Here is a 17781-nt window from a genome sequence, read left to right as displayed (position 1 = left end):
GAATTTTAGAAGCCTTTGATGCATAAAAGAAAACATTAAATTATTATGTACCTTAACAAGCTGCTGATTAAATTTGTAGGTTGGTAAAAACCATAGTCGTTTGAAATGTCTGAGGATCATTTTGAAAAATTACTTAGACTGGGTGACTTTCCTCCGGAATATATCTCTCATTATTGACGAATCGTGCGTCCTTCTGCCGGGTTCTACTCCCCATCGTCTCTCCGCTCACGGCGACGTCCGACGGCGATGGCGAGGCGCGAGGCCGACGCCATTCCCCTATCTCGCTTCGGTGTCCTCGTTGCGCAGCTGCAGTCGATCGTCGTCTCCGCTCGTCAGCAAACTCCCGATGCTCTCCTTTGCTTCGATCTCCTCTCCGAGCTCGTTTCTTCAGTCGAAGAAGAGAATAAGGTCGGTCCTTCATTCAGATCCTTTTTCTCCTACTCCATTACGGAAGAGCTCCCTCCCGAGCGATTACGTAGATCTTGGTCAGTTTGGTTGCGGATCTTAGAGTTTCCCGGAGATTAGGGTTTGCATTATATATCTCTGTTTCTATTACTAACGAAAATAAGTGATTTTGTTCAAATAGCATTTCCTACTAGATTTTTGGGGCAAGATATAGAGATACCTTCTACATATTAGATTAGGGCAGTTTAATTTAACAACAAACTAGTATGAGGTAGTTTATTAGAAATTTCCATGCCGAGATTTGTCACTGGCACTCATGGCTTGTTGTTGTATCATAAGTTAAGGGGAATTGGTGTTTCTAAATTCTAAGTTCGTGGATGACATAAACATTTTAGTATAATTTTCTTGGAAAACTTAGAACATGAATTTTGATTATGTATATATTCATATGATATATAGTGTCATTTTGACCATGTTCAAAAGTACATGAGTGATAAGTCAAACAATATTTTTGATTTTATATATTGGTATGCATCGACTAAAGCTGGATTCATAATTTGATATACATGATCATTTACCCGACTATTTCTAGATAGAACATGTAAAATCCAAAACAAGATTCACATATAAAATTCTAAATGAACCTTTTCTATTTCAACAAAGAGAAACAATGAATATTTTGCATCCTAGAATGATTTGATAAAGGTGAGAATGATTGTCTTAATAAGAATGCCATTATCCAAAAGAAATACATTTTTATTCCTTGCAAGGAGTTTAGCTTTTATCTTATGAAGCCTGACTTGTAATGGTGGATGTTTTCCTCTATATTAGTTTGCATGCAGTTATGGATATATATTTTTTTGGAAAAGGATCATAAATGGAAAATAAAGAAGGCTATTAAATTAACAATTTTGAATATTAGGAGGATCATTCAAAGAATCAACAATACAATTGTGCACCATCTCACTTGAAATTGGGCCCAAAAGATTATTCAACCATCTATTTACAATATAAAGCTGTCGTGAGTACAAATCATTCTCATAATCTACTAACAATAGAATTGCACAGAAGAATTCAAGTAAATAGAATGAAGGTGGAATGAGCCCATTGTTAGCCGAGGTTTAAGTATTGACAACCTTTTGCTATATCTTAATGTCATTGTTTTTTTTTTTAAATTTTTTTATAATTGAGCATCATCCAATGGTGAGTTATTCTGTTGGCTAGGTTGGTAACTAGTATGGTAGGAACTAAAATGTTTTACCCAACTTTCACTCTCTCCTTTATCTCTACTCTTTATTATATGCTTTTGGTCTCTCCCAAATATCCATTTGTCATAAAAGTAGGCATCTAGTTTATTTCAACGAATTGGTTGAATGCATACACATCATGAATTCATATAGTGTCACTTCAAAGTTTTTAAAGAGACCATTGTAAAATCTATGCCGTCAAGTTTCTCTTAAATTATCTTATTATTAAATATTAAATAATTATCTTATTATTAAATATTAAATAATTAATTTTCGAATGTGTTTGCTGGCGATACTTTCTGAACTGTCATTTAACAGTTTGGTTGAAAATCTATGTAGCATAGGTCTACTATAACCTCAATTTATTCAAGTAAGACAAGTTTAAAATCTATTAGTTTGGCAAAAATGGTGTTATGAGTATTATAGTAATAAGACTATTGAGTGTACTGTACTTTGTCCCATGTTGGTATTCCTGTATTCAACATTTTAATATGAGTTTGAATATGCCAATGGAAAGATCATTCATGGGAATAAAATATTCACTTCCTCCAGAATTAACATTGGTATCAAAGCACACTTTTACTTGAGTTTCCGAAGCGTAGTTTTTCCCAGCATATTTGCACACTTTTGTGTGTTCCCAGATCACGAAGTGGAAGCTAGACTCCTCTGCATGAGAAACCCATGCAACCACCTTGTGTTTGCATGAGCTCCTCCTTCCCATGATACCTCGTTCAGTCCTTCCTTCCCATTGGTGGAAACTCCTTTGCCTAAGAGTTTAGCCAGCTCTTCCCTTGTGGTGATGCTTCCAGCTGCACTTTCATGTGATAGCTCCTCTATGCAAACTCCAGTAGGAGGACAAGCTCTGGTTCTGTCATAGCTTTGTGGACAGCAACACCGTAGCAGGCTTTATATATTTCTTCATTCTAACAATCTTCATCAGGAGAACAAGCTCTGGCGCTGTCACAACTTTGTGGGCAGCGACTCCACAGCAAGTTTTATATACTTCTTCATTCTAGCAATTGAGAGATCTAATTTGTCTTATTGTTCTTTCTTTGGATAAATACCCTTTTGGGAGACAAGTAGCTGGTACCTCTTCCAACATCAAGCAGCCATGGCATTGATCAAAATTGGTATATGCTTCAAGAAATTCAGTACCACATCACGCTATTTGTGCGTGTTTGATATCTGCAATCTGGTTGTTTGCTTGTTTCAAAATTATAACCGTTCGATTAGTTCTATTTAAATAAATTTTTAGTGTTATAGAGTTGCCTGTCTAAGATTTTGAACCTATTTTTGCATCTGTGTCTCTTTAGTCTTCGTTGCTACAATACAAACGAGCAACAACAACAACTTTTATACTCACCTTGTTTAGATTACATTGCAAGGTGGAGCCCACATTCTCTTTCTTCCTTCTTTCAGTACATACTCTTCCATCTCCAATGAAAACCCAAATAGATAAAATATTTTGTTTTTAGTTAGCTACCTCCTACCAAAAATTGAACTATCTATCTATGTATCTCTAGTGAAGATTTGAACTGCAGAAAAACTTCTCATTATCAATTTGCTACTTCCAATAAAGTGTCGAATTGTACAATCGATCGTTGATCCTGGGTCCTCAAGTGCTTTCCTTTTCTGTTAATCTATTCTCCATGCAACTTTGTTCTCGTCATATGTTCGGGGCCTTATTACTTGTAGGGCTAGTTAATCTACATGTTCATTTCTCACATGATCAACTACTTTGAAGCTTCATTGCTCTGGTGACCACACCCTTGTCACTCATGCAACCCTTGCACAACCAACCTTGCTTCAAAGTAGTCAATCGTGTGAGCATTAAGGGCGTAGGTTGTACAAGGGCACTAGTCTTGCAAGCTGTAAGTCCTTGAACTTATGATTAGAACAAAGTTGCATTGTGAATACAAGAAAGGTAGGGAGAAGAAAAGAGATGGGGAAAAGATGTGAATGAGGGGAGGCAACCGACCTCCCTCTTAGGGGAATATTCTTCTTTGAAAAAATTCTATCCTTGAAAGGCAGCTCTGGTACCATGGAGAAGTGGGGAAAGGAGTTAATCTTTTGCATTGACAATATATCTGTCACTTTGGCATAAGACAGTAGAGATAACACTAAATCTAAAACACAGATGTAGTGTTCTGGTGCTATGCTTGGATTTTATGGTCTCCTCATTGTTTCTAAGTGGGATCTTAATCTTGACCTGGACAATCTCTTTTCTTTAGTCATCCTAGGAAAAATCTTCTTTAACTGTGTTTAGGATCTGACTGCATTGTTCTTTATTTTTAAAAATCTTTTCTCTTTCTTTTTTTTTTTTCTTTTTCTTTGTTGTTCTGGCTATGTTTTCTATAATCTTGTTGGATGAACTGAATCTACGTGACTAGATGTTACACTTAAAATGTTTTTCTGGTGCCTCTGGTTTAGGAATCTATACAGCAATGGCAACGTAAGTGTGAGGATGCTCTCTATTCATTGCTTATTTTAGGGGCTCGATGCCCTGTTCGACGGCTTGCCTCTATAGCAATGGGAAGAGTTATTCAAAAAGGTGATGGAATTTCTATATACTCAAGAGTGAGTAGCCTACAAGGATGGCTAGCAGATGGTAAAAGAAGTGAGCCTCTTTCTTGTGCAGGTTAGAATGAATCTTCACATTGTGGCTCTTCTATTTGTTAATCTACGTTTGTTTTATCTTGCTGTTTTTAGTTGATTATAATCCTTTTGCTGACAAAAAGTGTGATAAATTATCTCATGAAACTGTAGCACAATATCTTGATAAATAAAATTTGAATCCTGCAATCACAGATGCAACATCATAGATGTGGATAACTATGAAAGAAACTAGCACATGCCTACCATACATGCAAATGTTTTAATGTGCTTGGCAAAATTCTTATGGAACAAATCACTCTATTTCAGGTTGTAAGTTGTAACTGTTTAAGTCTGCATTTCCTAGGAGGGAAGGAAACATAGTGGAAAGGTGTACCTTCTTGAGAATTAGTTGCAAGGGAAGTCTATGGACTGTGATGAAGGTTCATGCTTTTGTATGATAGAGAAATGCCATCAGGAATTCAAGTGAAAGGTTGTGCATGGGTGGATTTCTGTGATACAGGGAACCCAACCTTTACACTGAAAAATATAAGGATGAAACTGCTCTATAATACAATTGCTTTTTCCATTCTTTTGGTCAACACGTGAAGGTTCCCTCTCCTTATGTAGATTTGGTTTGTCAACGATAGTATAGGTACCAGATTAGCTGCTGATTTGTTTATGTAGATCTTATTCTCCCATATGTATCTGAAATAAGGAGACTTGACTTTTTTTTGCACAATTTCAAGTTAACAAATAAATATTGAAGCAAATCAGAACTGTTTTAAATTCATTCAAAAACCTTTTTTTTCTTTTTTTGCATGACTGATATCAAGTATTTTCAAACAATCAAGGAATCTGGTTTTCTGTTTCTAGGTCAAGAACTTGAAATCTATTGCAGAAAGTAGTTAATTCTCATTTTTTTTCTTTTCATTTTAAGTCTGGGTTGTTATAGAAGCTTTCTGTCCCATCCCATGGAATCTCATGGGATCACAAAAACCATTTTGGTTTCCTTCACTCATGAGATATGCTGGGTTTAGCAGGCATTGACTGGATTAATTTTCCTATCCAGGTGGATAAGTGGATTACTAACTCCATCTAGGAGTTGGAATTTGTAACTTTCCTATGCTCTAAATATTAATATTATCATTATTTTCTTTTTATTAATATATTATTATAGTTATGGTTATGCAATGTGTTTATTATGCTTTTGAAAATTTTGTTGCACTTAGGTGATGCTCCTTATGACTGATATGGAGATTTGTCATTTGTGTTTCATTTATTTGTAGAAAATTTAATTTAACTATTAAGTTCTTCTACATCATATTGATGTGGTGCCCAAACACATGTTGATATGATTCACAAGTTAATATGGGTATTATGGTAGTTAAACAAAATACATAACTATTTTTGCCAAATTTCACACGGTATTCTGTGTTTATTCTTGTTTACTATGATTTTCTTCTTCCTACTATTTGTTGTTATGCAGGTGTTGCACATTGTTTGGGAGAAATGTATCGCCTGTTTGGGCGCAGGGTTACTTCAGGGTTGACAGAGACAATCAACATAGCTGCAAAACTTATGAAGTTCAATGAGGTAATCTTTATTATTCGTCCTCAATTGGTGTTTATTCTCCACTCTTCATTTGCTAGTTCCTGATATTAATGGAATAGGTCTCTATGTTTTACTATTGTTTTAATAATTTGAAGTATGAGAATTGAAAGTAATACTCTCTTATTATTCAGAAAAGAGACATATTACAGCCAACTACGTAGGACCTCAACATAATAGTAACATCTTTTGCGGGATAGGGGACTTGCCTATATACATTCTAACACTTCAAGACAAAAGCATCAAGTTAGATTGATGCCCCTTGTTATATATAACAGAAAAGTCTGCCATAATTCCTCCAAATTTTCTATATTTTACTCTGCGGGAAGGATAGGATGCTTACAGAAATAAGGTAAGTAAAAGTCTATATCAATATAAATAGTTGAGAAGAGGTAAATTGCTGGAAAAGAAAAAATAAAAAAAAGAACGGATGAAAAGAGAAATAAATGCTATGTATCTGGTTTGTTAATCTCTGATTTCTGTCTTACTATAAAATGGCATTGTAGTGTTAACCTCTGCTATTCCTTTGTTATATTATGTAGCATTGCACTCTGTTTGATTTGTTTTTGACAATCTTTTGCAGTAAAATATATTTGCTTTTCTTGTTCCTCTTATATTGTGCTATAATTCCAGGATTTTGTGAGGAAAGATGCATTGCAAATGCTTGACAAAGCATTAGAAGGATGTGGTGGTAGTGGTCCCTCTACAGCTTATTCAGAAGCACACCGTATTGTAATGCGAGTAGGCGTAACTGATAAATCATTCATAGTTAGATTGGCTGCAGCCAGATGCTTGAAAACATTTGCCAACATAGATGGTCCTGGATTAGGACATCCAGAGCTTGAAGGTTCTATTGTGTATTGCCTCAAGGTAACCTTCTTTTTCTCCTTCATGTTTTGTGTCTTCCCTTTGGGTTTAACATTTTTGGATGCATTTATTCTTATCCCATATTCTCAACCTTTTGCTTCCTTTTCTGGTTGGCTAGGCTCTTGTTGATCCTACTTCGTCTGTTAGGGATGCTTTTGCTGAAGCCTTGGGAGGTTTGCTTGCTCTTGCAATGAATCCAGAGGCACAGGTAGATTAGGCATTTCTAAGCTATCAATTTAAGATATTGTTCGATAATACCTCAATTTTATAGGTAAAGCGAGTAAATAAAATTACTGTTCCTGCACGGAAGTTGGAGGACAATCTGCAGAAGCACTTTATATTACCCTTTGTTAAAGGTAATGATCTTAATGCTTGTTGTCTGAGTTCCTTTCTTGCGTGTGTTGGTGATTTCTTATGCAAAATCCCTCCTTTTAGTGGAGCTAGAAATGTTCCTAGATGCATTTTATGTGTGTTACTTGAGGTAGAAAAAGAATATATCATTTTATTAAAAGATGAGGAAAGATGAAGTATATTTATATTCAAAACTAAAAATTCATCTTAAGAAACTATCTACAATTAGGTAGTTAATAAAACTAATTAATAGCTAACATAATTAACAAACATACGCTGCCATATATATATATATAGCTAATATGGTATCATATATATAGCTAATAATGCGCAAACATGCTTATAGATGGAGAATGCTACACNNNCCACCGACCACCAGGGTAAATCGGGAAACGCAACGGCCAATCCAGACAGCATCTACGGCGGCCAATCTAGATGCCCAACATCCTTTGATTGGGGATCAAACCACGGGTTCCTAGGTTATAACCCAGATATCCTACCATTGCACCATTGCTCCGGGGACTTTATTTAAACTTTGTTGTAGAGGTTATTAGTCATAGCAATTATAACTTTTAAAAAATAATTTAAATATAGTTATGGTAATTGTTCATCTATCTTGCAATTGTCCAAGAACTTCTATCCTTCCCTCCCTTACTAATCACTTAATCGTTAACCTCTAGAATAAGTTTAGATGTAAAATGATACATTCTCCAATTCAGCCCTAGCCCAACTTGCGCACTTAGAAACAGAACTAATTTCTAGAATATTCATCTATATTATAATTAGAATTTTAATCCTCTTAATGGTTCATTTGAGTACTTTATCATTATCATTGTAACATATTAGTGAAGACAATTATATTATTATATTTGTTTTACGGATGTGATCCTCAAATTTTATTAATCCATATTTTTATATAATATAATTAATTAAACTGGATTTTGATAAAATATGCATAATATTTTATTTTAGGATTATTTATGTTACATTTCTTTTTTTGTAGGTAATTTTTTTATATTAGCAAAATAATATTCACTCAATCATATTTGACAAAATATTATGTGTGAATAAATATTTAGTTCTATACACGTGTATTTACATTTTTTTATAAGTACCCTTTACATTCATAGGTGATGAATTATACATGTCATAGTAGGTATCTTATCCTCATTAAAATTTGGATACCTCGGTGTTATCGTTTTGAAACTCTAAATACTATCCTGTATATAATAATCTCTTATTGTATGCGAAATCAATTTTTGACCTTTCCTCATAGTGAAACCATGATCGAGGACTTAAAGAATAGATGATCTCTGTCTCCTCTATCCGAACATAAAATGAATAATTATTATCGTCTACAAATAACAAACGATCTTTAGTGGTCAATTGACTACAAGCTAACAGTCAAATTATGAATGTAGACATGCGACTTTCACATAGTGTTAATCCATGAATTATTTGTCCTTATCCTTTTAAAGCATTCATAAGTCCTATCGAATCTTTTTCTTTACTTAAGTGAATCAAATTGCAAAAATGCTGAATGTTATTGTGGTTGATCCCTCTATTTTTGGTATCTCCTCTCTTATGTGTAAAAGTTTTTTAATTAATGGTGAGATGATACATCTCACCTGTCGAATCCATAGGTATATATGTCTGAGATATATGTATAATGAATTCACTTAATTCTTAATGAATATTATTTGTTTTAAATATGTCATAAGACCTTACATAATAGAGCTTTGTTCCATGCTTTTATGTCTCAAAGTTCATAATTTTCTTCCTTCTTCGATATGCAAATGTCAATCTAAGATATTAAAGAGTATTTAACTATCCATTCAAATCTTCTTCACAATACATAAATTATATTAATGATAAGGTGCGATAGTAAAAGAATAGAGAATAAAAAATATTTAATTTCTTATAAGACTAATGTTATCAATTGTAGTTTGTTACGTAAAAAATGTATGTCATGATCATGAATTGATTTTATCAACGACATGCATATACAAGCATGTTGTAATTTGAAATATTGAAATTCACTTATACTAATGAGATAGTCAAATATTTAAATTGTAAGGTGCCTATTTAAAAATTTGAGAATTACACTAAAATATTCCTAACTCGCTCATCCACTCCGATTAAGTATATTTTAAATTTCAACCGATTTGCATACAAATCTGTTGTACTGCCAAACTACTTTAAATTGTTCACTACGATACTTGTAGACGATGTATCTCCTTTAGCAAATAAAAATATTTCATCAACATATATGCTATGTATAATTTGTAGCATAATATATTTTAGATGAAAATGAATGACTAAAAATCTAATAAAGTCTTAGGGGTGATAAATTTTAAATTATCTTTCTAAAAAAATGATAAATTAATTTTAGTCAATCTCATGAACTCAATTTTGAGAGGTGATCGGCCCGATTCGGAAGTTTTTCATCGACCATCAGGGTAAATTGGAAAGTGCATACGTCGTCCAATCCAGATGCGTCCAGTCCAAATATCCAACATTCTTTAATTGCTTTCCTCATTTAGAAGAAAATTATTATAAATACATAGTTGGAGATCAAACATACCCGGATGCCCTACCACGCTATCCATTAAAACTTAATAAATTACGTTACTTATTTTTGCTGTAGTATTTTTTTATTATAAAATAATTATTAATTATCCATTTTAAATCATTTTTGAATTTTAGAAGCCTTTGATGCATAAAAGAAAACATTAAATTATTATGTACCTTAACAAGCTGCTGATTAAATTTGTAGGTTGGTAAAAACCATAGTCGTTTGAAATGTCTGAGGATCATTTTGAAAAATTACTTAGACTGGGTGACTTTCCTCCGGAATATATCTCTCATTATTGACGAATCGTGCGTCCTTCTGCCGGGTTCTACTCCCCATCGTCTCTCCGCTCACGGCGACGTCCGACGGCGATGGCGAGGCGCGAGGCCGACGCCATTCCCCTCTCTCGCTTCGGTGTCCTCGTTGCGCAGCTGCAGTCGATCGTCGTCTCCGCTCGTCAGCAAACTCCCGATGCTCTCCTTTGCTTCGATCTCCTCTCCGAGCTCGTTTCTTCAGTCGAAGAAGAGAATAAGGTCAGTCCTTCATTCAGATCCCTTTTCTCCTACTCCATTACGGAAGAGCTCCCTCCCGAGCGATTACGTAGATCTTGGCCAGTTTGGTTGCGGATCTTAGAGTTTCCCGGAGATTAGGGTTTGCATTATATATCTCTGTTTCTATTACTAACGAAAATAAGTGATTTTGTTCAAATAGCATTTCCTACTAGATTTTTGGGGCAAGATATAGAGATACCTTCTACATATTAGATTAGGGCAGTTTAATTTAACAACAAACTAGTATGAGGTAGTTTATTAGAAATTTCCATGCCGAGATTGGTCACTGGCACTCATGGCTTGTTGTTGTATCATAAGTTAAGGGGAATTGGTGTTTCTAAATTCTAAGTTCGTGGATGACATAAACATTTTAGTATAATTTTCTTGGAAAACTTAGAACATGAATTTTGATTATGTATATATTCATATGATATATAGTGTCATTTTGACCATGTTCAAAAGTACATGAGTGATAAGTCAAACAATATTTTTGATTTTATATATTGGTATGCATCGACTAAAGCTGGATTCATAATTTGATATACATGATCATTTACCCGACTATTTCTAGATAGAACATGTAAAATCCAAGACAAGATTCACATATAAAATTCTAAATGAACCTTTTCTATTTCAACAAAGAGAAACAATGAATATTTTGCATCCTAGAATGATTTGATAAAGGTGAGAATGATTGTCTTAATAAGAATGCCATTATCCAAAAGAAATACATTTTTATTCCTTGCAAGGAGTTTAGCTTTTATCTTATGAAGCCTGACTTGTAATGGTGGATGTTTTCCTCTATATTAGTTTGCATGCAGTTATGGATATATATATTTTTTGGAAAAGGATCATAACTGGAAAATAAAGAAGGCTATTAAATTAACAATTTTGAATATTAGGAGGATCATTCAAAGAATCAACAATACAATTGTGTACCATCTCACTTGAAATTGGGCCCAAAAGATTATTCAACCATCTATTTACAATATAAAGCTGTCGTGAGTACAAATCGTTCTCATAATCTACTAACAATAGAATTGCACAGAAGAATTCAAGTAAATAGAATGAAGGTGGAATGAGCCCATTGTTAGCCGAGGTTTAAGTATTGACAACCTTTTGCTATATCTTAATGTCATTGTTTTTTTTTTTAAATTTTTTTATAATTGAGCATCATCCAATGGTGAGTTATTCTGTTGGCTAGGTTGGTAACTAGTATGGTAGGAACTAAAATGTTTTACCCAACTTTCACTCTCTCTATCTCTACTCTTTATTATATGCTTTTGGTCTCTCCCAAATATCCATTTGTCATAAAAGTAGGCATCTAGTTTATTTCAACGAATTGGTTGAATGCATACACATCATGAATTCATATAGTGTCACTTCAAAGTTTTTAAAGAGACCATTGTAAAATCTATGCCATCAAGTTTCTCTTAAATTATCTTATTTTTAAATATTAAATAACTATCTTATTATTAAATATTAAATAATTAATTTTCGAATGTGTTTGCTGGCGATACTTTCTGAACTGTCATTTAACAGTTTGGTTGAAAATCTATGTAGCATAGGTCTACTATAACCTCAATTTATTCAAGTAAGACAAGTTTAAAATCTATTAGTTTGGCAAAAATGGTGTTATGAGTATTATAGTAATAAGACTATTGAGTGTACTGTACTTTGTCCCATGTTGGTATTCCTGTATTCAACATTTTAATATGAGTTTGAATATGCCAATGGAAATATCATTCATGGGAATAAAATATTCACTTCCTCCAGAATTAACATTGGTATCAAAGCACACTTTTACTTGAGTTTCCGAAGCATAGTTTTTCCCAGCATATTTGCACACTTTTGTGTGTTCCCAGATCACGAAGTGGAAGCTAGACTCCTCTTCATGAGAAACCCATGCAACCACCTTGTGTTTGCATGAACTCCTCCTTCCCATGATACCTCGTTCAGTCCTTCCTTCCCATTGGTGGAAACTCCTTTGCCTAAGAGTTTAGCCAGCTCTTCCCTTGTGGTGATGCTTCCAGCTGCACTTTCATGTGATAGCTCCTCTATGCAAACTCCAGTAGGAGGACAATCTCTGGTTCTGTCATAGCTTTGTGGACAGCAACACCGTAGCAGGCTTTATATATTTCTTCATTCTAACAATCTTCATCAGGAGAACAAGCTCTGGCGCTGTCACAACTTTGTGGGCAGCGACTCCACAGCAAGTTTTATATACTTCTTCATTCTAGCAATTGAGAGATCTAATTTGTCTTATTGTTCTTTCTTTGGATAAATACCCTTTTGGGAGACAAGTAGCTGGTACCTCTTCCAACATCAAGCAGCCATGGCATTGATCAAAATTGGTATATGCTTCAAGAAATTCAGTACCACATCACGCTATTTGTGCGAGTTTGATATCTGCAATCTGGTTGTTTGCTTGTTTCAAAATTATAACCGTTCGATTAGTTCTATTTAAATAAATTTTTAGTGTTATAGAGTTGCCTGTCTAAGATTTTGAACCTATTTTTGCATCTGTGTCTCTTTAGTCTTCGTTGCTACAATACAAACGAGCAACAACAACAACTTTTATACTCACCTTGTTTAGATTACATTGCAAGGTGGAGCCCACATTCTCTTTCTTCCTTCTTTCAGTACATACTCTTCCATCTCCAATGAAAACCCAAATAGATAAAATATTTTGTTTTTAGTTAGCTACCTCCTACCAAAAATTGAACTATCTATCTATGTATCTCTAGTGAAGATTTGAACTGCAGAAAAACTTCTCATTATCAATTTGCTACTTCCAATAAAGTGTCGAATTGTACAATCGATTGTTGATCCTGGGTCCTCAAGTGCTTTCCTTTTCTGTTAATCTATTCTCCATGCAACTTTGTTCTCGTCATATGTTCGGGGCCTTATTACTTGTAGGGCTAGTTAATCTACATGTTCATTTCTCACATGATCAACTACTTTGAAGCTTCATTGCTCTGGTGACCACACCCTTGTCACTCATGCAACCCTTGCACAACCAACCTTGCTTCAAAGTAGTCAATCGTGTGAGCATTAAGGGTGTAGGTTGTACAAGGGCACTAGTCTTGCAAGCTGTAAGTCCTTGAACTTATGATTAGAACAAAGTTGCATTGTGAATACAAGAAAGGTAGGGAGAAGAAAAGAGATGGGGAAAAGATGTGAATGAGGGGAGGCAACCGACCTCCCTCTTAGGGGAATATTCTTCTTTGAAAAAAATTCTATCCTTGAAAGGCAGCTCTGGTACCATGGAGAAGTGGGTAAAGGAGTTAATCTTTTGCATTGACAATATATCTGTCACTTTGGCATAAGACAGTAGAGATAACACTAAATCTAAAACACAGATGTAGTGTTCTGGTGCTATGCTTGGATTTTATGGTCTCCTCATTGTTTCTAAGTGGGATCTTAATCTTGACCTGGACAATCTCTTTTCTTTAGTCATCCTAGGAAAAATCTTCTTTAACTGTGTTTAGGATCTGACTGCATTGTTCATTATTTTTAAAAATCTTTTCTCTTTCTTTTTTTTTTTTTCTTTTTCTTTGTTGTTTTGGCTATGTTTTCTATAATCTTGTTGGATGAACTGAATCTATGTGACTAGATGTTACACTTAAAATGTTTTTCTGGTGCCTCTGGTTTAGGAATCTATACAGCAATGGCAACGTAAGTGTGAGGATGCTCTCTATTCATTGCTTATTTTAGGGGCTCGATGCCCTGTTCGACGGCTTGCCTCTATAGCAATGGGAAGAGTTATTCAAAAAGGTGATGGAATTTCTATATACTCAAGAGTGAGTAGCCTACAAGGATGGCTAGCAGATGGTAAAAGAAGTGAGCCTCTTTCTTGTGCAGGTTAGAATGAATCTTCACATTGTGGCTCTTCTATTTGTTAATCTACGTTTGTTTTATCTTGCTGTTTTTAGTTGATTATAATCCTTTTGCTGACAAAAAGTGTGATAAATTATCTCATGAAACTGTAGCACAATATCTTGATAAATAAAATTTGAATCCTGCAATCACAGATGCAACATCATAGATGTGGATAACTATGAAAGAAACTTGCACATGCCTACCATACATGCAAATGTTTTAATGTGCTTGGCAAAATTCTTATGGAACAAATCACTCTATTTGAGGTTGTAAGTTGTAACTGTTTAAGTCTGCATTTCCTAGGAGGGAAGGAAACATAGTGGAAAGGTGTACCTTCTTGAGAATTAGTTGCAAGGGAAGTCTATGGACTGTGATGAAGGTTCATGCTTTTGTATGATAGAGAAATGCCATCAGGAATTCAAGTGAAAGGTTGTGCATGGGTGGATTTCTGTGATACGGGGAACCCAACCTTTACACTGAAAAATATAAGGATGAAACTGCTCTATAATACAATTGCTTTTTCCATTCTTTTGGTCAACACATGAAGGTTCCCTCTCCTTATGTAGATTTGGTTTGTCAACGATAATATAGGTACCAGATTAGCTGCTGATTTGTTTATGTAGATCTTATTCTCCCATATGTATCTGAAATAAGGAGACTTGACTTGTTTTTGCACAATTTCAAGTTAACAAATAAATATTGAAGCAAATCAGAACTGTTTTAAATTCATTCAAAAACCTTTTTTTTCTTTTTTTGCATGACTGATATCAAGTATTTTCAAACAATCAAGGAATCTGGTTTTCTGTTTCTAGGTCAAGAACTTGAAATCTATTGCAGAAAGTAGTTAATTCTCTTTTTTTTTCTTTTCATTTTAAGTCTGGGTTGTTATAGAAGCTTTCTGTCCCATCCCATGGAATCTCATGGGATCACAAAAACCATTTTGGTTTCCTTCACTCATGAGATATGCTGGGTTTAGCAGGCATTGACTGGATTAATTTTCCTATCCAGGTGGATTACTAACTCCATCTAGGAGTTGGAATTTGTAACTTTCCTATGGTCTAAATATTAATATTATCATTATTTTCTTTTTATTAATATATTATTATAGTTATGGTTATGCAATGTGTTTATTATGCTTTTGAAAATTTTGTTGCACTTAGGTGATGCTCCTTATGACTGATATGGAGATTTGTCATTTGTGTTTCATTTATTTGTAGAAAATTTAATTTAACTGTTAAGTTCTTCTACATCATATTGATGTGGTGCCCAAACACATGTTGATATGATTCACAAGTTAATATGGGTATTATGGTAGTTAAACAAAATACATAACTATTTTTGCCAAATTTCACACGGTATTCTGTGTTTATTCTTGTTTACTATGATTTTCTTCTTCCTACTATTTCTTGTTATGCAGGTGTTGCACATTGTTTGGGAGAAATGTATCGCCTGTTTGGCCGCAGGGTTACTTCAGGGTTGACAGAGACAATCAACATAGCTGCAAAACTTATGAAGTTCAATGAGGTAATCTTTATTATTCGTCCTCAATTGGTGTTTATTCTCCACTCTTCATTTGCTAGTTCCTGATATTAATGGAATAGGTCTCTATGTTTTACTATTGTTTTAATGATTTGAAGTATGAGAATTGAAAGTAATACTCTCTTTATTATTATTCAGAAAAGAGACATATTACAGCCAACTACGTAGGACCTCAACATAATAGTAACATCTTTTGCGGGATAGGGGACTTGCCTATATACATTCTAACACTTCAAGACAAAAGCATCAAGTTAGATTGATGCCCCTTGTTATATATAACAGAAAAGTCTGCCATAATTCCTCCAAATTTTCTATATTTTACTCTGCGGGAAGGATAGGATGCTTACAGAAATAAGGTAAGTAAAAGTCTATATCAATATAAATAGTTGAGAAGAGGTAAATTGCTGGAAAAGAAAAAATAAAAAAAAGAATGGATGAAAAGAGAAATAAATGCTATGTATCTGGTTTGTTAATCTCTGATTTCTGTCTTACTATAAAATGGCATTGTAGTGTTAACCTCTGCTATTCCTTTGTTATATTATGTAGCATTGCACTCTGTTTGATTTGTTTTTGACAATCTTTTGCAGTAAAATATATTTGCTTTTCTTGTTCCTCTTATATTGTGCTATAATTCCAGGATTTTGTGAGGAAAGATGCATTGCAAATGCTTGACAAAGCATTAGAAGGATGTGGTGGTAGTGGTCCCTCTACAGCTTATTCAGAAGCACACCGTATTGTAATGCGAGTAGGCGTAACTGATAAATCATTCATAGTTAGATTGGCTGCAGCCAGATGCTTGAAAACATTTGCCAACATAGATGGTCCTGGATTAGGACATCCAGAGCTTGAAGGTTCTATTGTGTATTGCCTCAAGGTAACCTTCTTTTTCTCCTTCATGTTTTGTGTCTTCCCTTTGGGTTTAACATTTTTGGATGCATTTATTCTTATCCCATATTCTCAACCTTTTGCTTCCTTTTCTGGTTGGCTAGGCTCTTGTTGATCCTACTTCGTCTGTTAGGGATGCTTTTGCTGAAGCCTTGGGAGGTTTGCTTGCTCTTGCAATGAATCCAGAGGCACAGGTAGATTAGGCATTTCTAAGCTATCAATTTAAGATATTGTTCGATAATACCTCAATTTTATAGGTAAAGCGAGTAAATAAAATTACTGTTCCTGCACGGAAGTTGGAGGACAATCTGCAGAAGCACTTTATATTACCCTTTGTTAAAGGTAATGATCTTAATGCTTGTTGTCTGAGTTCCTTTCTTGCGTGTGTTGGTGATTTCTTTTGCAAAATCCCTCCTTTTAGTGGAGCTAGAAATGTTCCTAGATGCATTTTATGTGTGTTACTTGAGGTAGAAAAAGAATATATCATTTTATTAAAAGATGAGGAAAGATGAAGTATATTTATATTCAAAATTAAAAATTCATCTTAAGAAACTATCTACAATTAGGTAGTTAATAAAACTAATTAATAGCTAACATAATTAACAAACATACGCTGCCATATATATATATATATACTGCCATATATATATATATATATATATAGCTAATATGGTATCATATATATAGCTAATAATGCGCAAACATGCTTATAGATGGAGAATGCTACACTAAATGTGCGGAGTAAAGATTAAAAAAAAGATAAAGATAAAAAATGTTAATATTTGAAAGAAAATTAGACGTAGCTTCAATAGCTAATAAAATGAGAGAAAATAGGTTGAAATGATATTGATATATTCAAAGATAATCAATAGATTCTATAGGTAGAAGAGTTGAATTTATTAGAGTGACATAGATGAATGCCAAAGAAAATATTAGGCAGTATAAAAAAATAAAAATGATTTTAATTTATTTAGTCATTTTGCCTTACATAGAACTCAGTGGAGATAAACATGGCTTTATGAAGATGATAACTGCAATGATGAAATATGATTGATATACACATGTTTTATTCACACTATAAAATTTGGTGCTTGATAGGTTTTTATTGGTTTGGTTTATGGTACTTGCTATAGGCCCGATTTATTCCCACAAAAGGGTGGAATTTTTTAGGTGTTGACTGTTGCCTCTCCTTTGATTACCTGCACACAAATCATGGAAGAAGGGTCTTTGAGACCCTCTTGTGGAATGATTTTTGGCTCGATCAATTTTGACTGAAACT

General features: G+C 34.1%; 2 protein-coding genes across 2 annotated transcripts in view; both read left to right on the top strand.

Moving 5' to 3' along the window:
* The first annotated feature begins 246 nt into the window (after positions 1–246).
* LOC141827129 (protein SWEETIE-like) lies at positions 247–7207 on the top strand. The gene is made up of 7 exons (XM_074714389.1): positions 247–408; positions 4083–4290; positions 5734–5840; positions 6489–6725; positions 6841–6930; positions 6994–7078; positions 7158–7207. Exons 1-7 carry the CDS (start codon positions 247–249, stop codon positions 7205–7207), a joined length of 939 nt encoding a protein of 312 aa, XP_074570490.1.
* Positions 7208–10016: 2809 nt separating this feature from the next.
* The window catches only part of LOC141826461 (protein SWEETIE), an 86356-nt gene continuing 78591 nt past the window's right edge, over positions 10017–17781 (top strand). The window contains 6 exon segments of the mRNA XM_074713708.1: positions 10017–10178; positions 13853–14060; positions 15496–15602; positions 16255–16491; positions 16607–16696; positions 16760–16844. Coding sequence (XP_074569809.1) covers positions 10017–10178; positions 13853–14060; positions 15496–15602; positions 16255–16491; positions 16607–16696; positions 16760–16844 — 889 coding nt within the window.

This window comes from Curcuma longa, chromosome 4, assembly GCF_044706935.1.
Source record: "Curcuma longa cultivar G26 ecotype Majalengka, Jawa Barat chromosome 4, ITB_CL_G26_1.1, whole genome shotgun sequence".
Taxonomy (NCBI): Eukaryota; Viridiplantae; Streptophyta; class Magnoliopsida; order Zingiberales; family Zingiberaceae; genus Curcuma; species Curcuma longa.
The sequence above is the reverse complement of the archived record's forward strand: the minus strand, read 5'-3'. Positions and strand labels throughout refer to the sequence as shown.